This window comes from Nannobrachium achirus (genome assembly GCF_963921795.1).
Source record: "Nannobrachium achirus genome assembly, chromosome: 14".
NCBI lineage: Eukaryota > Metazoa > Chordata > Actinopteri > Myctophiformes > Myctophidae > Nannobrachium > Nannobrachium achirus.
The window spans coordinates 48578125-48602592 of NC_137821.1; the positions used below are offsets into that span (position 1 = coordinate 48578125).

General features: G+C 40.8%; 1 protein-coding gene across 1 annotated transcript in view; it reads left to right on the forward strand.

Moving 5' to 3' along the window:
• LOC308298093 (dachshund homolog 2-like) overlaps positions 1-24468 on the forward strand; it is a gene marked incomplete at its 3' end in the record, with an annotated part of 168751 nt that overhangs the window by 121664 nt on the left and 22619 nt on the right. Inside the window, exons 5-7 of the mRNA XM_080741650.1 lie at positions 3510-3682; positions 4927-5032; positions 23552-23611. Coding sequence (XP_080597776.1) covers positions 3510-3682; positions 4927-5032; positions 23552-23611 — 339 coding nt within the window. The remainder of the gene's footprint in view (positions 1-3509; positions 3683-4926; positions 5033-23551; positions 23612-24468) is intronic.

Sequence of the window (24468 nt, forward strand, 5' to 3'; positions counted from 1 at the left end):
TCATTTGTATTTTCTTTTTAATATAAATGTTGAGCTCTCCAGTAAAATGTCTGGCCACTTCATCTGGCTCAGGGTCACATACAGTGTACACAAACCATTTCAGATATTTATGGTTAAGAAATAACACGCATAAAGTACGTCAGGCAGTACGCCCACACACACACATGCATGTGTGTGTGTGTGTGTGTATGTGTTAATGTGGCCTGTATGACAAAATGTGTGTGTTATATTAGTTAATGTGCCCCATCTAATCTGTTCCCATCTCCTATATTAACACTCCGGCCTGATTAATCAGCGCACACTCTCCTAAATCACCCCATTCATCACACACTACACGCACACACGCGCACACACACACACACACACACACACACACACACACACACACACACACACACACACACACACACACACACACACACACACACACACTCTAGCAGCATTGATTATTCTGTCACCTCAATTGTCACAACCGCAGCAATCAGTGTTATTGTTTCATTGGAATGAAAGCTGCTCTGTGTGTGCGTGCTTGTGTGCGCACGCACACGTTGTGTAAAAGTACACTATTTGGACCCGAGATGTAGTGGAGTAGAAGTAAAGGAAATTGGAAATATTCAAGTAAAGTACAGATACCTCAAAACGGTACTTAAGTAAATCTACTTAGTTACTTTACACCCCTGGTGTGTGTGTGTGTGTGTGTGTGTGTGTGTGTGTGTGTGTGTGTGTGTGCATATGTGTATGTGTGTGTGTGCATGTGTATGTGTGTGCGTGCGCCTGTGTGTGTGTGTTATGTATCTGATGGATCAAGTCTTGCATGTTGAGTCTGGGGTCAGGGTTGTCTTTGGGAGTTCAAGGTGAAAGGGTTAAGAGATGAATAGGTGCTAATGGAACCTTCCTCCTCATGCACGTTGTGTTAAACGCGCGCGCGCGCGCGCGCGCGCGCGTGTGTGTGTGTGTGTGTGTGTGTGTGTGTGTGTGTGTGCGTGTGCATGTGCACGTGCGGGTGTGTGTGGTAGAGAGGAGGAGGAGAATGGATCAGACTGGAGAAAGGAAAGAGTAAAATAAGAAAGATGTGAAAAGAGAGAAAAAAAGAAGGGGTTTGACCCTTCTCTTACCTCTCCGCCCCTCTGAACTTTAACCCCCTCTCTCTCTCTCTCTCTCTCTCTCTCTCTCTCTCTCTCTCTCTCTCTCTCTCTCTCTCTCTCTCTCTCTCTCTCTCTGATATAATGAGTTGTCATGAGACGGGTGGAAAACAAAAACGGCGGCCACTCACTGAACACATCAAGTGCAAAAAAACGGGAGATTGGACCACCGTGTGTGTGTGTGTGTGTGTGTGTGTGTGTGTGTGTGTAGCGTAATAATCATTAAATAATTGTAATAGAGGTTAAATAAGACATTTTTAAAATATGTATTTAAAGGAGTAGTTCACCCCTAAAATTCCATTGATTTACTCACCCCATGGAGACTTGAATTCAATAATATATATCTAATTTTTTGTTTTTGTCACATTCCTAAGCCAATAATTTGAGGAGACTCTTTGTAGTCCCATTGATTCCGGAATCAATGGGGGTACATTTATTATAATCAAATTATTGGCATAGGAATGCGACAAAAAACAACAAAATGTTATTGACCTCAGGTCTCCATGGCGTGATTAATCGATAGAAAGAAAGTCATTTTGGGGGTGAACTACTCCTTTAAAGTCACACCGCTCACGCACTATACCACTGGGACATTCAGACCTTAGTAATGTCATGTAGGACAGTGGTTCTCAACCTGTGGGTCGGGACCCCCAGAGGGGTCCCCAATTATTATTATTTTTTTTGGGGGAGGGGTCCCCAGATGATTAGTTAAATGTTAACATTGTTTTCTCACTCAACTGTAAACAGACCAACATACAGTATAAGTGTACTGTATAGAGGGTATCTGCACATTTCTAAAGTGACAGTTTAAGGACTTTAAAGACCTTTTTAGTAGTAGTGGTCAAACATTGGCCAAATTGTCAAATATTAGAGGCAGAAATTGTGAAATTGTACAAGGCGTTGTGAGTATGTAGCTCAGCTATTTTCACAATGGAATGGATCGAGTCAAAATAAATGTAATGCCAATTCCAAGTGCTTGTGCAGATTGGGGGTCCCCAGTTCAAATATGATTATTTTGGGGATCACGGCCTGAAAAGGTTGAGAACCACTGATGTAGGACACCTGGTGGTTGATGAGTAGTACTGCCAGAAGCTCATGAAGCCCAGCATCTCTTTTTTTTTTAAGATTTGTTTTTGGACTTTTTATGCCTTTATTCGATAGGACAGTAGACTGACAGGAAATGAGGAGAGAGATGGGGAATGACATGTGGCAAAGGTCGTCCGGATCGGGAATCAAACTGGCGACGCCAGCAGGAAGGAGTACTAGATTTTTGGTCTTCACTGCAGGAGACACGGTTTCCAATTTCTAAAATATGCAAAGATGCGGAATCACACCGTTCCTGTGAGGTGTCGCTTATATGTCATTCATATCTGTGACATCTTGTCATAACAACGTATTAATCACTTGCTTATTCTCTTAGTTTGATTCTTTATTTGAAGCATGACAGGGATGCTGCACATGCACTCACAGATTCGTTAGAGCCATGTTATGGATAGTAAAGCGCTGTTACTGCTGGACATTTGTCAGAGAAAGACACATGTAAACCAGAAGCGTATACAGTAGGTTCACAAAACATTTCAAAGATGAGATGAGATCATGTTTCCTATCAGCAACACAATGTGGCCTCACTGAAATAATCAGCCTTTCTCCAGGGTTCCTACACAAGTATGGAAGTGTATGGAATTAGGTTTGTTATGTCCATGGCTGGATAAGTATAGAAACATGTTTTTTTGGTGTAGCACATTCTCACTTCTAAAGCTGCGTCCAAACCTGAAGATATTTCTTCTATTCTAGTCGCTTCTATCACTTCACTTTGGTCGTGCAGGTCTGCATTGGTAAAAAATTATGTCCCGTTGGAATCAAGGCGAAACACCCGGAAAAAAGGGAGTCCCAACTCCAAACACCAAAAACATGTCCGTGTCTCCGGACAATAACAACGCTGATTGGCTGTCAGGATGGGTGGAGTGGAAGGGAAGCGAAGGTCGCTTCAGTTCGATTTTTCCAAGTGGGGCGGCGCGAACGAGGCGGGCGTTCGCGTCGTTCGCGCCGCCCCTTTCGGATCGTTCGCGCCGCGGTCGCGCCGTGCCCGTTCGCGCCGTGCCCGGTCGCATGTCGTCTCGTCTTTGCATTCACTTTGTATGTAATCGCGCCGCTCGAACCATCCAGGTTTGAACCCAGCTTTAGACGGCAAATTTCTTGAGACGGATTTGACTATAAGGGAGTACCTGAGGTATAATTCTGTCCCTACGGCGCGAGTCGGCTGAAGTGGTCTTCAGGCAAGGGAATCCATGAACTTGGTTCAAGCTCTACACTCACCGCCCTCTTTCTGTCTGTTTGACCGCCTCTCTCTGTCTCTCTCTCCATCAGGATTGGACCTGCCCTTCATGATGATGCCCCACCCCCTGCTCCCCGTCGGGTTGCCCCCGGCCTCCGTGGCCATGGCCATGTCCCAGATGAACCACCTCAACACCATCGCCAACATGGCTGCCGCAGCGCAGCAGATACACACACACTCACACCACCGTGCACCTGTTATCAAGGTAACACACGCACGCACACACACACACACACACACACACACACACACACACACACACACACACACACACACACACACACACACAATCTCTATCTTTGTTTTACTGAAGATGAGGTTAGAAATAAGTTTAGGGTTAGGCATACTGTAGTTTTACTGAGGCTAAGATTTAGGTTTAGGTTTTGCCCTTGCTGAGCCATTGGGCCCATAGGCATCTCCTGTTTCAGTAGCGTGAGGCAGCTTGATGTACAAGTACACCCCCTGCACATGACGCTAGTATGTCACAGGGACTTACCCCCAATCCAACCCTTGATTCTGAGTGCCAAGCAGGGAGGCATTGGGTCCCATTTCTCAGAGTCTTTGGTGTGACCCGAGCTCCCTGTCTCAGGGCGGACATGCTAACCACAAGGCCACTGAGCTACATTACTGAGGTTAAGTTTAGGAATAAGGTTAGGTTTAGGCATAGTTTTACCGAGGTTACGTTTAGGAATACCAGGTGGCGACCGTTACGTGATTGCCGCATTTCCACCTGGGACGACTGCATTTTGCGAGGGTTTTGGTATTGGCCGGCTTGATGTCCATATACACCTCTACACACCCTGAGTATGTTACAGACAGGTGTTCATTATGTTATGTAATTCAATGTTTTGTTTGTATTTGTTCTATTCCTTACTAAGGCCTACTAATAGTATAATCGATGTTGATTACATCACAAGTTTTTTTGTCTAAACCAGGGTTCCCCAATTAGTTTTCCCCAAGGGCCGAACTATGTCTAGGGTACCAAGCCAAGGGCCACAACATTGCAGGGGGCGACGGTGGCGTTCCCGCTACTCCAGCGACAGTTTTCGTTGCTGTCGGGTGAAAACCTTGTGTTTTGAATTTATCATTTTAAAAATGATTTAAACTAGTGAAAACAGCCGATCTACAAGAGTGTGCTTGTAGATCTGCTGTTTTCACTACTTTTGTGCGACGGCCTTGTATGATTTGCGAAAGAACGTACAAATTTGGAGATACGAGATTTCCACCCGACAACGACGATATACTAGTGTTGTTGCTGCTCGTATACCACCATTATTACTGGGGTTGGTGTGGGCCAGACAGTAGCCCCCCGCGGGCCGCAAATGGCCCATGGGCCGCCTATTGGGGAACCCTGGTCTAAACTCTCTCTCTCTCGCTCTCTCTCTCTCTCTCTCTCTCTCTCTCTCTCTCTCTCTCTCTCTCTCTCTCTCTCTCTCTATCTCTCTCTAGGAGCGTGTGTGTGACAGTCCGTCTCCCTCTCCCTCGGTGGACGAAACAAACACACCCCTACAGTCTCAGCCCAGTAGCTCCGCCTCCAGCTCTCCTGATAGACTCGGTACGCTTACACACACACACACACACACACACACACACACACACACACACACACACGCACGCACGCACACACCCAAAGACACGCACGCACGCACCCACACACTAGTCTCGTGTAGCCAGACAACTATTCCACAATCTACGCATGCTATAAATATACGTAGAGTCTGGAACTACACCTCGTGAAGGCTGGGAAAGGAAGCTAGCAGTCATCTGTCTGTCATTTCTGTTCACCAAAACATATTTTAAAATATCTTTAAAACATATTTTTGAATTCCCAATTCTGCTAAGCAGCAAGCTACTGTATACAGGGTTAGACTAATTTGATCTTACAGTAGGGTGAATTTACACAACAGCAAAGAGAAACTAGAAAATATTGTTCCTTCGAAACAATTGTGGGCTCGCTTCAAGCCAGAAAACAATGGCTATAAAAGTACAAAATGTCAAGATCGCAGGCAATGCTCTCTTTGACGTTACTGACGTCAAAGATTGGTCCATTTTGTTCCAAAAATGTGTTGTGCAAAAGTTGACCCGCTGGTGGCGCTATAACAGGCCAATGTAAGAAGGGTGGTATCTGTTCCTTGACCTATTGGGAATGTGCTTGCAAGATTTCACGCACATTGCAGGCTGTGTTTTTGGCTTTGGCCACTTTATCGCTGCTTGCAGCTATATTTATTATTATTATTATTATTATTTGTGTGTGTGCACTTCATAGGCTTATTAGATAAAGGTCCTTAGATTGTGTGTAGGATGTTTCATGCAAATTGCAAAAAAAATCCTAACGGGTTTAAGCGTTTCACAAACTGCTCAAAATGATATAGCGCCCCCCTTTGGCCAATTGGAGTAAGATTGGTTTTAGTGATATTTGGACTAACACTCTACATCTTTGCCAAATGCCATGAACATGTTACTTTGCATGTATGATTTAGAGGCAGAAGAATAATTTGCATAAAACTGCAATATTCATTGAATTATTAAAAAAGCATGTTTCAATTTTTCTTTTAAATCCGATCTGACAGATTCTTTAGATATTGGTCCAAAGTTCATGTAAAAAAAGGTTTTGTGGACGTGACGCGAAAATTCCAGATTAAAAGCGGGTTTAAGCGTTTTACAAACTGCTCAATATGGCGGAAAATCTAAGGGCGGAGCTTACTTAAAAAAGACACAGATGTCTTCTGCTTGAGTCAAAGCACGCGTGTAAGCAAGTTGCATGTCTTCAAACGAAACGAGGCATGACTTATACCCGTTTAAAGTTTGAATTTTCAAACGCTTTGTATAGCGCCCCCCTTTGGCCGATTGGAATAAAATTGGTTTCAGTGATACTTTGACTAACCCTCTACATCTTTGCCAAATGCCATGAATGTGTAACTTTGCATGTTTGATTTAGAGGCTGAAGAATAATTTGCATAAAACCGCAATATGGATTGAATTATTAAAAAAATATATTTCACTTTAAAAGAAATCCGCCGAGACTAGTTTGACCGTATTGGTCCAAAGTTCATGTGAAAAAGGTTTTGTGAGCGTAACGCGAAAATCCCAGGAGGAGATAGATTTTTACTGTTTTTCATATAATTCCAAATTGTGGGAGATCTAAAGGTCAAAGGTCAAAAGTCAGAGCGTAAAAGTTGTTCGGCATGAGGAGACGCATACGTGTATACAGGTTTCATGGCTGTACGTATATCAGAGCATGAGCTATACCTGTTCAAAGTTCGCACTTTCGAAGGCTTCCTACAGCGCCACCATTTGGCCGATTGCTGTAAAAAATAATAGCACACTTCGCCACTGTAAGCTGAACACATTGATGTTTTTATTTTCATTTTCTGTCTAAGTATGTAGGAGTAGAAAGGAACCGAAGTTTTGAGGAGAACTTGATATGACGGTTAGATATTGTCACTAGAAAAATATTGTTCCTTCGAAACAATTGTGGGCTCGCTTCAAGCCAGAAAACAATGGCTATAAAAGTACAAAATGTCAAGATCGCAGGCAGTGCTCTCTTTGACGTTACTGACGTCAACGATTGGTCCATTTTGTTCCAAAAATGTGTTGTGCAAAAGTTGACCCGCTGGTGGCGCTATAACAGGCCAATGTAAGAAGCGTGGTATCTGTTCCTTGACCTATTGGGAATGTGCTTGCAAGATTTCACGCACATTGCAGGCTGTGTTCATGATTTGAGGTGTTTTTGGCTTTGGCCACTTTATCGCTGCTTGCAGCTATATTCATTATTATATTTTTTTTGTGTGTGTGCACTTCATAGGCATATTAGATAAAGGTCCTTAGATTGTGTGTAGAATGTTTCATGCAAATTGCAAAAATAAATCCTAACAGGTTTAAGCGTTTCACAAACTGCTCAAAATGATATAGCGCCCCCATTTGGCCAATTAGGGTAAGATTGGTTTTAGTGATATTTGGACTAACACTCTACATCTTTGCCAAATGCCATGAACATGTTACTTTGCATGTATGATTTAGAGGCAGAAGAATAATTTGCATAAAACTGCAATATTCATTGAATTTATTTAAAAAAGCATGTTTCAATTTTAAAGAAATCCGATCTGACAGATCTTTAGATATTGGTCCAAAGTTCACGTAAAAAAAGTTTTGTGCACGTGGAGCGAAAATTCCAGAATAAAAGCGGGTTTACGCGTTTTACAAACTGCTCAATATGGCGGAAAATCGAAGGGCGGAGCTTACTTAACAACAACACAGATGTCTTCCGCTTGAGTCAAAGCACGCGTGTAACAAGTTGCATGTCTTCAAACGAAACGAGACTTTGCATGTATGATTTAGAGGCTGAAGAATAATTTGCATAAAACCGCAATATTGATTGAATTATTAAAAAATTATATTTCACTTTAAAAGAAATCCGCCGAGACTAGTTTGACCGTATTGGTCCAAAGTTCATGTGAAAAAAGTTTCGTGCACATTATGCAAAAATCCCAGGAGGAGATAGATTTTTACTGTTTTTCATATAATTCCAAATTGTGGGAGACCTAAAGGTCAGAGGTCAAAAGTTAGAGGGTAAAAGTTGTTCGGCATGAGGAGACGCATAAGTGTATACAGGTTTCATGGCTGTACGTATAACACAGCATGAGCTATACCTGTTCAAAGATCGCACTTTCGAAGGCTTCCTACAGCGCCACCATTTGGCCGATTGCTGTAAAAAATAATAGCAAACTTCGCCACTGTAAGCTGAACACATTGATGTTTTTATTTTCATTTTCTCACTAAGTATGTAGGAGTAGAAAGGAACCGAAGTTTTGAGGAGAACTTGATATGACGGTTAGATATTGTCACTAGAAAAATATTGTTCCTTCGAAACAATTGTGGGCTCGCTTCAAGCCGGAAAACAATGGCTATAAAAGCACAAAATGTCAAGATCGCAGGCAGTGCTCTCTTTGACGTTACTGACGTCAAAGATTGGTCCATTTTGTTCCAAAAATGTGTTGTGCAAAAGTTGACCCGCTGGTGGCGCTATAACAGGCCAATGTGAGAAAGTTGGTATCTGTTCCTTGACCTATTGGGAATGTGCTTGCAAGATTTCACGCACATCCCAGGCTGTGTTCATGATTTGAGGTGTTTTTGGCTTTGGACACTTTATCGCTGCTTGCAGCTATATTTATTATTATTATTTTATATTTTTTTTGTGTGCACTTCATAGGCATGTTAGATAAAGGTCCTTAGATTGCGTGTAGAATGTTTCATGCAAATTGCAAAAAAAATCCTAGAATAAAAACGGGTTTAAGCGTTTTACAAACTGCTCAAAATTATATAGCGCCCCCCTTTGGCCATTTGGGGTAAGATTGGTTTCAGTGATATTTGAACTAACCCTCTGCACTATTTTGTCATGAAAATGTGACTTTGCATGTATGTTTTAGAGGCAGAAGAATAATTTGCATAAAAATGCAATATTGTTTGAATTATTTAAAAAAGCATGTTTCAATGTTAAAGAAATCCGATCTGACAGATCTTTAGATATCGGTCCAAAGTTCACGTAAAAAAAGTTTTGTGCACGTGACGCGAAAATTCCAGAATAAAAGCGGGTTTACGCGTTTTACAAACTGCTCAAAGTGGCGGAAAATCGAAGGGCGGAGCTTACTTAACAACGACACAGATGTCTTCCGCTTGAGTCAAAGCACGCGTGTAACAAGTTGCATGTCTTCAAACGAAACGAGTCATGACTTATGCCCGTTTGAAGTTTGAATTTTCAGACGCTTCGTATAGCGCCCCCCTTTGGCCGATTGGAATAAAATTGGTTTCAGTGATACCTTGACTAACCCTCTACATCTTTGCCAAATGCCATGAACGTGTAACTTTGCATGTATGATTTAGAGGCCGAAGAATAATTTGCATAAAACTGCAATATTTATTGAATTATTAAAAAATTATATTTCACTTTAAAAGAAATCCGCCGAGATTAGTTTGACCGTATTGGTCCAAAGTTCATGTGAAAAAGGTTTTGTGCGCGTATCGAAAAAAACCCAGGAGGAGATAGATTTTTACTGTTTTTCATATAATTCCGAATTGTGGGAGATCTAAAGGTCAGAGGTCAAAAGTCAGAGGCTAAAAGTTGTTCGGCATGAGGAGACGCATACGTGTATACAGGTTTCATGCCTGTACCTCAAACACAGCATGAGCTATACCTGTTCAAAGTTCGCACTTTCGAAGGCTTCCTACAGCGCCACCATTTGGCCGATTGCTGTAAAAAGTAATAGCACACTTCGCCACTGTAAACTGAACACATTGATGTTTTTATTTTCATTTTCTCACTAAGTATGTAGGAGTAGAAAGGAACCGAAAATCCCGTCTACTTACTAGATAAATAAATAATGACAATATCTAAAGTGTGCTCGCCAGGTACTGGCGAGCCCACAACTAGAAAAATATTGTTCCTTCGAAACAATTGTGGGCTCGCTTCAAGCCAGAAAACAATGGCTATAAAAGCACAAAATGTCAAGATCGCAGGCAGTGCTCTTTTTGACGTTGCTGACGTCAAAGATTGGTCCATTTTGTTCCAAAAATGTGTTGTGCAAAAGTTGACCCGCTGGTGGCGCTATAACAGGCCAATGTGAGAAGGTTGGTATCTGTTCCTTGACCTATTGGGAATGTGCTTGCAAGATTTCACGCACATCCCAGGCTGTGTTCATGATTTGAGGTGTTTTTGGCTTTGGACACTTTATCGCTGCTTGCAGCTATATTTATTATTATTATTTTATAATTTTTTTGTGTGCACTTCATAGGCATGTTAGATAAAGGTCCTTAGATTGCGTGTAGAATGTTTCATGCAAATTGCAAAAAAAATCCTAGAATAAAAACGGGTTTAAGCGTTTTACAAACTGCTCAAAATTATATAGCGCCCCCCTTTGGCCATTTGGGGTAAGATTGGTTTCAGTGATATTTGAACTAACCCTCTACACTATTTTGTCATGAAAATGTGACTTTGCTTGTATGTTTTAGAGGCAGAAGAATAATTTGCATAAATATGCAATATTGTTTGAATTATTTAAAAAAGCATGTTTCAATGTTAAAGAAATCCGATCTGACAGATCTTTAGATATCGGTCCAAAGTTCACGTAAAAAAAGTTTTGTGCACGTGACGCGAAAATTCCAGAATAAAAGCGGGTTTACGCGTTTTACAAACTGCTCAAAGTGACGGAAAATCGAAGGGCGGAGCTTACTTAACAACGACACAGATGTCTTCCGCTTGAGTCAAAGCACGCGTGTAACAAGTTGCATGTCTTCAAACGAAACGAGTCATGACTTATGCCCGTTTGAAGTTTGAATTTTCAGACGCTTCGTATAGCGCCCCCCTTTGGCCGATTGGAATAAAATTGGTTTCAGTGATACTTTGACTAACCCTCCACATCTTTGCCAAATGCCATGAACGTGTAACTTTGCATGTATGATTTAGAGGCCAAAGAATAATTTGCATAAAACCGCAATATTAATTGAATTATTAAAAAATTATATTTCACTTTAAAAGAAATCCGCCGAGATTAGTTTGACCGTATTGGTCCAAAGTTCATGTGAAAAAAGTTTCGTGCGCGTAACGCGAAAATCCCAGGAGGAGATAGATTTTTACTGTTTTTCATATAATTCCGAATTGTGGGAGACCTAAAGGTCAGAGGTCAAAAGTTAGAGGGTAAAAGTTGTTCGGCATGAGGAGACGCATAAGTGTATACAGGTTTCATGGCTGTACCTCAAACACAGCATGAGCTATACCTGTTCAAAGATCGCACTTTCGAAGGCTTCCTACAGCGCCACCATTTGGCCGATTGCTGTAAAAAGTAATAGCACACTTCGCCACTGTAAACTGAACACATTGATGTTTTTATTTTCATTTTCTCACTAAGTATGTAGGAGTAGAAAGGAACCGAAGTTCCCGTCTACTATATGACTGCCTGATAGATAAACTAGAAAAATATTGTTCCTTCGAAACAATTGTGGGCTCGCTTCAAGCCGGAAAACAATGGCTATAAAAGCACAAAATGTCAAGATCGCAGGCAGTGCTCTCTTTGACGTTACTGACGTCAAAGATTGGTCCATTTTGTTCCAAAAATGTGTTGTGCAAAAGTTGACCCGCTGGTGGCGCTATAACAGGCCAATGTGAGAAGGTTGGTATCTGTTCCTTGACCTATTGGGAATGTGCTTGCAAGATTTCACGCACATCCCAGGCTGTGTTCATGATTTGAGGTGTTTTTGGCTTTGGACACTTTATCGCTGCTTGCAGCTATATTTAGTGGCCAAGGCCACGAAGTGGCAATGCCTTGGCCACTCATTGTTATTGGACTTCATCACTATTATTATTATTATTCCGCCACTTTTGCTCTAGCGGCTAGACCGTGCAGTCGCTTTTTACGAAACTCGGCAGTATGGCAGAGGACTATGCCAAACGGCTAAAACGCGAAGCTCGCAACAATCGGCCAAAGGGTGGCGCTGTAGGAAGCCTTTGAACAATGCCAACTTTGAACTGGTGTAGCTCATGCCCTGTTTCAGGTACAGCAATGAAACCTGTATACACTTATGCGTCTCCTCATGCCGAACAACTTTTACGCTCTGACTTTTGACCTCTGACCTTTACTTCTCCCACAATTTTGAATTATATGAAAAACAGTCAAAATCTATCTCCTCCTGGGATTTTCGCGTAACATGCGCAAAACTTTTTTTTACATGAACTTTGGACCAATGCGGTCATCGCACAGCGGCCGGATTTCTTTTAAAGCGAAACATTATTTTTTAATAATTCACTGTATAATGCAGTTTCATGCAAATTATTCTTCTGCCTCTAAATCATACATGCAAAGTGACACGTTCATGGCATTTGGCAAATATGTAGAGGGTTAGTCCAAATATCACTGAAAGCAATCTTACTCCAATTGGCCAAAGGGGGGCGCTATACGAAGTGTTTGAAAACTCAAACTTTAAAGGGGCATAAGTCATGCCTCGTTTCGTTTGAAGACATGCAACTTGCTTACACGCGTGCCTTGACTCAAGCGGAAGACATCTGTGTCTTTGTTAAGTAAGCTCCGCCCATAGATTTTCCGCCATTTTGAGCAGTTCGTAAAACGCTTAAACCCGTTTTATTCCAATTTTTTCGCGTCACGTGCACAGAACTTTTTTTACATGAACTTTGGACCAATATCTAAAGATCTGTCAGATCGGATTTTTTAAACATTGAAACATGCTTTTTTAATAATTCAATCAACATTGCAAGTTTTATGCAAATTATTCATCTGCATACATGCAAAGTAACATTTTCATGATGAACTACTGTAGAGGGTAAGTCCAAATATCACTGAAACCAAAAAGAATCATATTTGAACTGGGGACCCCCCACCCTGACGTGAGTAGGGGTTTCCCATGATCTGGGCCTTAGGCTAGATGCAGAATAGAGCTGGGACGTTCGCGAACGAATCAAATCTTTTGAACGGCTCTTTGAAGTGAACGTTGGGATCCGGTTCGCGCAGTAGAGAGCCGTTCATTTGGGGGGGAGACCCCCTCCCCCCAATTCAACATCTCCTTGCTACTCCACTGAGTAGTGACTGAGTACAGTGAGTGAGTGAGAGAGAGAGAACAAGTGGAGGAGCGAGTTCATTGTTGCCTGCTTGTTTTTTTTGGTGTTTTATGAATAACAAAAGTCAAGGTAGCTTAATTTACACACACATTTTATGAAAAGGGTAAATACTAAATTGTGATCTCAACTGTCAGCAGAGGAATGCGGTGCCACCTTGTGGATTCATGTTTAAACAAATTCTTCTTAAAAATATATAAATATACAAGGAGCCAAATGAGCCAGTCTTTTGAACGGCTCTTTTTAGTGAGCCAGATCGATGGTACTGTCTCACTTCAAAGAGCCATAAATCCCACCTCTAATGCAGAATGGTTAGGCACATGTGTGTGTGTGTGTGTGTGTGTGTGTGTGTGTGTGTGTGTGTGTGTGTGTGTGTGTGTGCGCGTGCGTGCGTGCTCAGTGTGTTTAGAAGCATGGTTGATGCTGCTGGCAAATTATTCTTCTGCCTCTAAAACATACATTCAAAGTCACATTTTAATCACACTTTGCAATAATGTAGGTTAGTGCACTGTGCACTTGTGCACTTGTAACCCACGGTTCAGCGGGAATTACAGTCATTTTATTTTATTTTTCAAATGGAATATATTCTTATTTTTCACATGCAATGTTTTGAACACGGTCCCTGAGTCACAGCTGCGGAGCATTGGTAATCACCACACCCTGTATAAAGCCAGTCTTTCTTCAGTGTGTTCAGTAACCTCATTGGAGCTGCTGCAGGTTTGTACACATTTCATTTCAAGACTATTCCAATTTCTAACAGCATTACTACATTTATATTTAACCCACACTATATTGCTTTTAGATCCACCTGACCAACTCTGATATTGACACTGAGGCTGCGTGACTAAGATAATTGGTAAGTGAACATGTGGCTCGGAAATGTTTGTTTCTGGTTTTGGGATTGGAAGGTAAAAAGATTCATTTCGGGAATGTAATTATTGCTTGTAGATAAGCAGATTTGTCGACTTTATTTTGTTTTAAGCTTGTAGATCGGCTGATTTTTTTTGTTTTAGTTTTTTTGCCTGTGAACTGAATGTAATTGTTTGGTTTTCAGAAAAACTACATTTCCCAGAATGCAGCAGCTAAGATGGTTGCTTGTTGGGCGTCGGCCGATTGAATCCATCTGAACAGTTTGAGCAAAACACTGCTGAGTTGAGGAGGCTGTGTGTGCTGCTCTGTTAACCGGTAAGACTGTTTGCTTGTATTTTGTATGGTCTCTTTTACCGTTTTACTGTGTTATTTTGGTTCTATGGTTTACAGTGAGAATGTGTTTTATATTGTCAGGAGTGTTTAGTTGTGGATTATTGCCTGTGTCCACTATTGTTTGGGGTGTGGCCTCATCTCTTTCTTTAATGTAAGCATTTAACTAAAGAGAAGTGAGTATTATTGCGACTGTTAGGTCGCAGTTACTATCGAAACCTCCACCGGCTGTCACTCTGTCCGTGTGACATCATACTTTTGCCCTATTCATATCTCTGTTACCATTGCCCCTATCCATGCCAAACTTTGCACACACTCCTTGGCTGCCTGATTTCTCATATGGCCCTCCAGCGCCACCATGAGGCCGATTCTTGCAAAACATTTTTCAACACTGCTCCTACAGATTTTGGCCTAAAATCACGCAAATTGGATGGCAAATCACAACCTCCAAATCAGCAGATCTGTTGACTTTATTTTGTTTTAACCTTGTAGATCGGCTGATTAGTTGATTTTTTTTTCTTTTTTTTAATCCAGGCCCTGTTTTTTGCATGTGAACTGAATCTAACTGATGGCTTTGTTTGGTTTTCAGAAAAACTACATTTCCCAGAATGCAGCAGCTAAGATGGCTGCTTGTTGCAATCAGTTTGATTTGTCAGCACCTGGCCACAACACAGCTTCTCCGAGTCAGGCAATCCAAATGTTTTTGCTCTTAACCACGAGCTCTGCTTCACTGTGTAGCTGGCTCTCGAAGGGACTCTTCCATCGAGCAGTAAGCAAAACTCCACTATGTTCTCCTGTCGCACATTTGCTCTGTATTTTGCCACATTGCTAATGGTGGTTCTATCTGTTCCCATTGTAGGCACATTAGGAGCTGCATCTGAATCTTGGAAGAGAAATGGCATGTGTTAATGGAAGCAACAGCATACTGTGAAACATGTGTTTCGAATGTAACCCCTGTTTGTTAAGTTCTGGAAAGAAGCATATTTTGAGTTAAAAGCCCCGGTTTTGGGAAGAACTTTCTTTCATGTTTTAGGGGAACGCCCCATTGAATAAAACAACGCTTATTGCGTTTTCACCTTGAGAACTGTTTCCGTGTGCTGGTTTGGGTTCAGACTTCACAATACTTAATGTTTAAAAACTTTATTTGAAGAAGTTTACTACTTGAATTATTTGAAAACATTGTGATTTAAAAGACATGCCTGAAAATGGCTAGGTTGTTAACCCTCTGTTTTGAAGGTTTACAACCTGATGACCAACTCTTCAACAAAGACAACTAATGAAAAAGTTGGAAAATAAAGATATTTAGTTAAAACCTTGAGGAGTTCTTTGGAACTATTTTATGTCTGTTGCATATAGTCTTTTGCATAAATGTTGTGTAGAGGTCAATTTGTGCTTTTACCAATAACTATGCCGATTAGTGTAAAATCGGCAGAGTCTCTGTCATTTATAGCGCCACCAGAAGGCCGAAAACGCATTCTTCGATATTACTCCTTCAGATTTTATCCGATAATCACACAAATGGGCACACAGTATCTCTACAGTGATGTAATCATGACGGATTTGTCCAATATCATATTCTATCTAATTGGCTAACATTGAATTCCAAGGTTTGCAGGATTGCTCCTTTTTGAACAAAATGTCTCAAACGCAGCCTGCTATTTGTGTGAGATTTTGCACGCACATTCCCACTAGGTCAAGGAACAGATGCCACCCTTCTCACATTGGCCTGTTATAGCGCCACCAGCGGGTCAATTTTTGCAAAACCCATTCTTGGAACAAAATGCCTCAAATCCCGCATGCAGCGTCCGATTGCCGTGAAAGGCCCAAGAACACGTGGTACCCTTTTGACTTTGGCCTATTATAGTCACCACTAGGCCAAAAAAAAAAACACCTGACCTGCCGGAGACCTGTTCGGAAGAACACTGCTTCTAGTTTTTCTTTGATTTCTTCTTTGCTTTCACTTGATGCTTTTTTGCTTTCCTGCTTTTTCTGCCTTGGCCACTTTATCGCTGCTTGCAGCTATATTTATTATTATTATTTTATAATTTTTTGTGTGCACTTCATAGGCATGTTAGATAAAGGTCCTTAGATTGCGTGTAGAATGTTTCATGCAAATTGCAAAAAAAATCCTAGAATAAAAACGGGTTTAAGCGTTTTACAAACTGCTCAAAATTATATAGCGCCCCCCTTTGGCCATTTGGGGTAAGATTGGTTTCAGTGATATTTGAACTAACCCTCTACACTATTTTGTCATGAAAATGTGACTTTGCTTGTATGTTTTAGAGGCAGAAGAATAATTTGCATAAAAATGCAATATTGTTTGAATTATTTAAAAAAGCATGTTTCAATGTTAAAGAAATCCGATCTGACAGATCTTTAGATATCGGTCCAAAGTTCATGTAAAAAAATGTTTTGTGCACGTGACGCGAAAATTCCAGAATAAAAGCGGGTTTACGCGTTTTACAAACTGCTCAAAGTGGCGGAAAATCGAAGGGCGGAGCTTACTTAACAACGACACAGATGTCTTCCGCTTGAGTCAAAGCACGCGTGTAACAAGTTGCATGTCTTCAAACGAAACGAGTCATGACTTATGCCCGTTTGAAGTTTGAATTTTCAAACGCTTCGTATAGCGCCCCCCTTTGGCCGAACTTTATTTGAAGAAGTTTACTACTTGAATTATTTGAAAACATTGTGATTTAAAAGACATGCCTGAAAATGGCTAGGTTGTTAACCCTCTGTTTTGAAGGTTTACAACCTGATGACCAACTCTTCAACAAAGACAACTAATGAAAAAGTTGGAAAATAAAGATATTTAGTTAAAACCTTGAGGAGTTCTTTGGAACTATTTTATGTCTGTTGCATATAGTCTTTTGCATAAATGTTGTGTAGAGGTCAATTTGTGCTTTTACCAATAACTATGCCGATTAGTGTAAAATCGGCAGAGTCTCTGTCATTTATAGCGCCACCAGAAGGCCGAAAACGCATTCTTCGATATTACTCCTTCAGATTTTATCCGATAATCACACAAATGGGCACACAGTATCTCTACAGTGATGTAATCATGACGGATTTGTCCAATATCATATTCTATCTAATTGGCTAACATTGAATTCCAAGGTTTGCAGGATTGCTCCTTTTTGAACAAAATGTCTCAAACGCAGCCTGCTATTTGTGTGAGATTTTGCACGCACATTCCCACTAGGTCAAGGAACAGATGCCACCCTTCTCACATTGGCCTGTTATAGCGCCACCAGCGGGTCAATTTTTGCAAAACCCATTCTTGGAACAAAATGCCTCAAATCCCGCATGCAGCGTCCGATTGCCGTGAAAGGCCCAAGAACACGTGGTACCCTTTTGACTTTGGCCTATTATAGTCACCACTAGGCCAAAAAAAAAAACACCTGACCTGCCGGAGACCTGTTCGGAAGAACACTGCTTCTAGTTTTTCTTTGATTTCTTCTTTGCTTTCACTTGATGCTTTTTTGCTTTCCTGCTTTTTCTGCCTTGGCCACTTTATCGCTGCTTGCAGCTATATTTATTATTATTATTTTATAATTTTTTGTGTGCACTTCATAGGCATGTTAGATAAAGGTCCTTAGATTGCGTGTAGAATGTTTCATGCAAATTGCAAAAAAAATCCTAGAATAAAAACGGGTTTAAGCGTTTTACAAACTGCTCAAAATTATATAGCGCCCCCCTTTGGCCATTTGGGGTAAGATTGGTTTCAGTGATATTTGAACTAACCCTCTACACTATTTTGTCATGAAAATGTGACTTTGCTTGTATGTTTTAGAGGCAGAAGAATAATTTGCATAAAAATGCAATATTGTTTGAATTATTTAAAAAAGCATGTTTCAATGTTAAAGAAATCCGATCTGACAGATCTTTAGATATCGGTCCAAAGTTCATGTAAAAAAATGTTTTGTGCACGTGACGCGAAAATTCCAGAATAAAAGCGGGTTTACGCGTTTTACAAACTGCTCAAAGTGGCGGAAAATCGAAGGGCGGAGCTTACTTAACAACGACACAGATGTCTTCCGCTTGAGTCAAAGCACGCGTGTAACAAGTTGCATGTCTTCAAACGAAACGAGTCATGACTTATGCCCGTTTGAAGTTTGAATTTTCAAACGCTTCGTATAGCGCCCCCCTTTGGCCGATTGGAATAAAATTGGTTTCAGTGATACTTTGACTAACCCTCCACATCTTTGCCAAATGCCATGAACGTGTAACTTTGCATGCATGATTTAGAGGCAGAAGAATAATTTGCATAAAACCGCAATATTTATTGAATTATTAAAAAATGATATTTCACTTTAAAAGAAATCCGCCGAGATAAATCTGACCGTATTGGTCCAAAGTTCATGTGAAAAAAGTTTCGTGCGCGTATCGAAAAAAAACCCAGGAGGAGATAGATTTTTACTGTTTTTCATATAATTCCGAATTGTGGGAGACCTAAAGGTCAGAGGTCAAAAGTTAGAGGGTAAAAGTTGTTCGGCATGAGGAGACGCATAAGTGTATACAGGTTTCATGGCTGTATGTATAACACAGCATGAGCTATACCTGTTCAAAGATCGCACTTTCGAAGGCTTCCTACAGCGCCACCATTTGGCCGATTGCTGTAAAAAGTAATAGCACACTTCGCCACTGTAAACTGAACACATTGATGTTTTTATTTTCATTTTCTCACTAAGTATGTAGGAGTAGAAAGGAACCGAAGTTTTTTGATACTTGATATGACTGCCTGCCTGCCTGATAGATAAATAATGACAATATCTAAAGTGTGCTCGCCAGGTACTGGCGAGCCCACAATAAATAAATAATGACAATATCTAAAGTGTGCTCGCCTTATAGGCGAGCCCACAACTAGAAAATATTGTTCCTTCGAAACAATTGTGGGCTCGCTTCAAGCCAGAAAACAATGGCTATAAAAGTACAAAATGTCAAGATCGCAGGCAGTGCTCTCTTTGACGTTACTGACGTCAAAGATTGGTCCATTTTGTTCCAAAAATGTGTTGTGCAAAAGTTGACCCACTGGTGGCGCTATAACAGGCCAATGTGAGAAGGGTGGTATCTGTTCCTTGGCCTATTGGGAATGTGCTTGCAAGATTTCACGCACATTGCAGGCTGTGTTCATGATTTGAGGTGTTTTTGGCCTTGGCCACTTTATCGCTGCTTGCAGCTATATTTATAATTATTATTGTATATTTTTTTGTGTGTGCACTTCATAGGCATATTAGATAAAGGTCCTTAGATTGTGTGTAGAATGTTTCATGCAAATTGCGGAAAAAAAATCCTAACGGGTTTAAGCGTTTCACAAACTGCTCAAAATGATATAGCGCCCCCCTTTGGCCAATTGGAGTAAGATTGGTTTTAGTTATATTTGGACTAACACTCTACATCTTTGCCAAATGCCATGAACATGTTACTTTGCATGTATGATTTAGAGGCAGAAGAATAATTTGCATAAAACTGCAATATTCATTGAATTATAAAAAAAAGCATGTTTCAATTTTGAAGAAATCCGATCTGACAGATCTTTAGATATTGGTCCAAAGTTCAAGTAAAAAAAGTTTTGTGCACGTGACGCGAAGATTCCAGAATAAAAGCGGGTTTGCGCGTTTTATAAACTGCTTAAAATGGCGGAAAATTGAAGGGCGGAGCTTACTTAACAACGACACAGATGTCTTCCGCTTGAGTCAAAGCACGCGTGTAACAAGTTGCATGTCTTCAAACGAAACGAGTCATGACTTATGCCCGTTTGAAGTTTGAATTTTCAAACGCTTCGTATAGCGCCCCCCTTTGGCCGATTGGAATAAAATTGGTTTCAGTGATACTTTGACTAACCTTCTACATCTTTGCCAAATGCCATGAACGTGTAACTTTGCATGTATGATTTAGAGGCCGAAGAATAATTTGCATAAAACCGCAATATTGATTGAATTATTAAAAAATTATATTTCACTTTAAAAAAAATCTGGTTGATCAATCTCACCGTATTGGTCCAAAGTTCATGTGAAAAAAGTTTTGTGCGCGTAACGAAAGAAACCCAGGAGGAGATAGATTTTTACTGTTTTTCATATTATTCCAAATTGTGGGAGACCTAAAGGTCAGAGGTCAAAAGTTAGAGGGTAAAAGTTGTTCGGCATGAGGAGACGCATAAGTGTATACAGGTTTCATGGCTGTATGTATAACACAGCATGAGCTATACCTGTTCAAAGTTTGCACTTTCGAAGGCTTCCTACAGCGCCACCATTTGGCCGATTGCTGTAAAAAGTAATAGCACACTGCGCCACAGTAAGCTGAACACATTGATGTTTTTATTTTCATTTTCTCACTAAGTATGTAGGAGTAGAAAGGAACCGAAGTTCCCGTCTACTATATGACTGATAGATAAATAAACTAGAAAAATATTGTTCCTTCGAAACAATTGTGGGCTCGCTTCAAGCCAGAAAACAATGGCTATAAAAGTACAAAATGTCAAGATCGCAGGCAGTGCTCTCTTTGACGTTACTGACGTCAAAGATTGGTCCATTTTGTTCCAAAAATGTGTTGTGCCAAAAGTTGACCCGCTGGTGGCGCTATTATAACAGGCCAATGTAAGAAGGGTGGTATCTGTTCCTTGACCTATTGGGAATGTGCTTGCAAGATTTCACGGACATTGCAGGCTGTGTTCATGATTTGAGGTGTTTTTGGCTTTGGCCACTTTATCGCTGCTTGCAGCTATATTTGTTATTATTTTTCTTTTTGTGTGTGTGTGTACTTCATAGGCATATTAGATAAAGGTCCTTAGATTGTGTGTAGAATGTTTCATGCAAATTGCTAAAAAAAATCCTAACGGGTTTAAGCGTTTCACAAACTGCTCAAAATGATATAGCGCCCCCCTTTGGCCAATTGGAGTGAAATTGGATTTAGTGATATTTGGACTAACACTCTACATCTTTGCCAAATGCCATGAACATGTTACTTTGCATGTATGATTTAGAGGCAGAAGAATAATTTGCATAAAACTGCAATATTCATTGAATTATTAAAAAAGCATGTTTCAATTTAAAAAAAAAATCCGATCTGACAGATCTTTAGATATTGGTCCAAAGTTCACGTAAAAAAAGTTTTGTGCACGTGGAGCGAAAATTCTAGAATTTTTTACAAACTGCTCAAAATGGCGGAAAATCGAAGGGCGGAGCTTACTTAACAAAGACAGAGTCAAAGCACGCGTGTAAGCAAGTTGCATATCTTAAAACGAAACGAGTCATGACTTATGCCCGTTTGAAGTTTGAATTTTCAAACGCTTCGTATAGCGCCCCCCTTTGGCCGATTGGACTAAAATTGGTTTCAGTAATACTTTGACTAACCCTCTACATCAGGGGTCTTCAACGTTTTCAGGCCGGGGACCCCCAAACTGATGGGGAGATGGAGCAGGGACCCCCTACCACCTTGTAGGGTGGGGGGGTCGGGGCTACGACATATTTTTTATTTTAAACATGTACAAGTTACAGCGAGCAGGGTGGGCCGTACCACTACCATTTCTAAACATGCTACTTATTAACTGAGAACCAAGTCAATAATATCAACAATCTGTCAATTGCATAGTAATCATGTATTCAAGCTATTCAAAATGGATAGAATCATGATTTATTTTTTAACATAAATGTGGAAAAAAAAAAAAAAAAAAACATTTTTTGATTTTTCTTTTTCTTTTTTAAAGCAATAATTTCGCGGACCCCCTGCAGTACCTCCGCGGACCCCCTAGGGGTCGCGGACCCCCTGTTGAAGACCCCTGCTCTACATCTTTGCCAAATGCCATGAACGTGTAACTTTGCATGTATGATTTAGAGGGCGAAGAATAATTTGCATAAAACCGCAATATTGATTGAATTATTAAAAAATTATATTTCACTTTAAAAGAAATCTGGTTGATCAATCTGACCGTATTGGTCCAAAGTTCATGTGAAAAAAGTTTCGTGCGCGTAACGAAAAAAACCCAGGAGGAGATAGATTTTTACTGTTTTTCATATAATTCCAAATTGTGGGAGATCTAAAGGTCAAAGGTCAAAAGTCAGAGCGTAAAAGTTGTTCGGCATGAGGAGACGCATACGTGTATACAGGTTTCATGGCTTTACCTCAAACACAGCATGAGCTATACCTGTTCAAAGTTCGCACTTTCGAAGGCTTCCTACAGCGCCACCATTTGGCCGATTGCTGTAAAAAGTAATAGCACACGTCGCCACAGTAAGCTGAACACATTGATGTTTTTATTTTCATTTTCTCACTAAGTATGTAGGAGTAGAAAGGAACCGAAGTTTTTTGATACTTGCACTGACTGCCTGCCTAGTATAGAAATAATGACAATATCTAAAGTGTGCTCGCCTTATAGGCGAGCCCACAATAATGACAATATCTAAAGTGTGCTCGCCTTATAGGCGAGCCCACAATAATATTATTGTCCACTTGTTTTGTATGTCCGTTGCAATTTTTTTTTATAAAATCGAAACTATCCAGCACAATGAAGCCAGCAAGGTTATGACCCCTGAACGTGTTGCATTTTTTTTTTCATCATGATCAATCAATTGATTGTGTTCCAGCTGGGATCAATGGAACTAGCGTATTCAGCACTATCACAGTGAAAACTCACTTTTCAAGCTTTTATAGAAAACATACCATGACTTTTATTTGATTAGTACTGTATGTGATTGGCGTCTGGGGTAGCTCGCCTCTTGACCACAAGGTCATGGGTACGGTAGCAGCAGCTCCCGTAATGCTGGTCTCAAATCTGGAGCGCACATGAACAACAATGGCAGCGGGATTACTTTTGTCCTCCATTACTATGCCTGGATCTAGTTTCTGTATTTCTAAACTTCAGCCTTGTTCATTGGAACAGAAGCGCACGTTTGACTTTATTTTATTTGTATTTCTTTTTTCATAACACGATGAGGGATACACTGGACTTTTACAAAAACATTTGGTTGGAAATAATGTATGGTTATTATTATTATTATTTTTTTTTTTATCGCAAAGATAAGCTACTTTAATGACTTTACAAGACATCCTTAGATCCTTATAAAATCATACAAATGGCAGTAAAAGAGTTAATATCTTAGTGTTTTGGCAATTATTGGTCACACGCTAAGAAGATTGGAACCATGGGGAGACACATTGGTTGCAAATTCGAGTAGGGGGCTTCAAATACTTCAAATAGACGCATAGAGCTGAAGAGTGTGTGTGTGTGCGTGCATGCATGCGTGTGTGTAATTTCAGCTGATGCAGATGTTGCCGTGAATCCAGCTCTATCCATCAAGAAGATGACCAAGGACAAAGGTTACCACACACACGAATGCACGCATGCACGCACACACACACACGTGCGCGCACACACACACACACGTGCGCACACACACGCACGCACGCACGCACGCACGCACGCACGCACGCACGCACGCACGCACGCACGCACACACACACACACACACACACACACACACACACACACACACACACACTCCACAGACAGTCAGGTTTTTGTGAATATCATATTGATCACCTGTCCGTGAAGCATCAATCACATAATAGACTCTAGAGAGAGAGGTGTGTGTGTGTGTGTGTGTGTGTGTGTGTGTGTGTGTGTGTGTGTGTGTGTGTGTGTGTGTGTGTGTGTGTGTGTGTGTGTGTGTGTGTGTGTGTTGGAGATGGATGGATGAAGGGATGGGGTGGGGGGGTGATGGAGAGATGCTAAGTGAAGGAGGGATGGTTAAAAGGGGTCAAGGTGTCAACCACTAAAAGCATACATGACCTCTCTCTCTCTCTCTCTCTCTCTCTCTCTCTCTCTCTCTCTCTCTCTCTCTCTCTCTCTCTCTCTCTCCTTTTGTCATACAGTATCTAATCCTTTACTCCTCCCTCCTGTATTCCTTCCTCTCTTCCTCTCTTCTCCATTTTTCTTCCCTCACTCCCTGTCCTCTCTCTCTCTCCCTCCCTCCCTTTTTTCAGTTTTCAACAGATTTTTTCCCCCGCCCAATCCTCGTTAAAAGATTTTAGATTTAGCATTGGATATAAAAAAACTAAAAAAAACAGATCTACAAGCTCACAGAGTACTGAAGTCTTGACGTGAATAACATTGGGTCATCTTAAAGTCTTAAAGTCTCATATAAGCATCGTGGACCAAAAATAAACAATTCAAT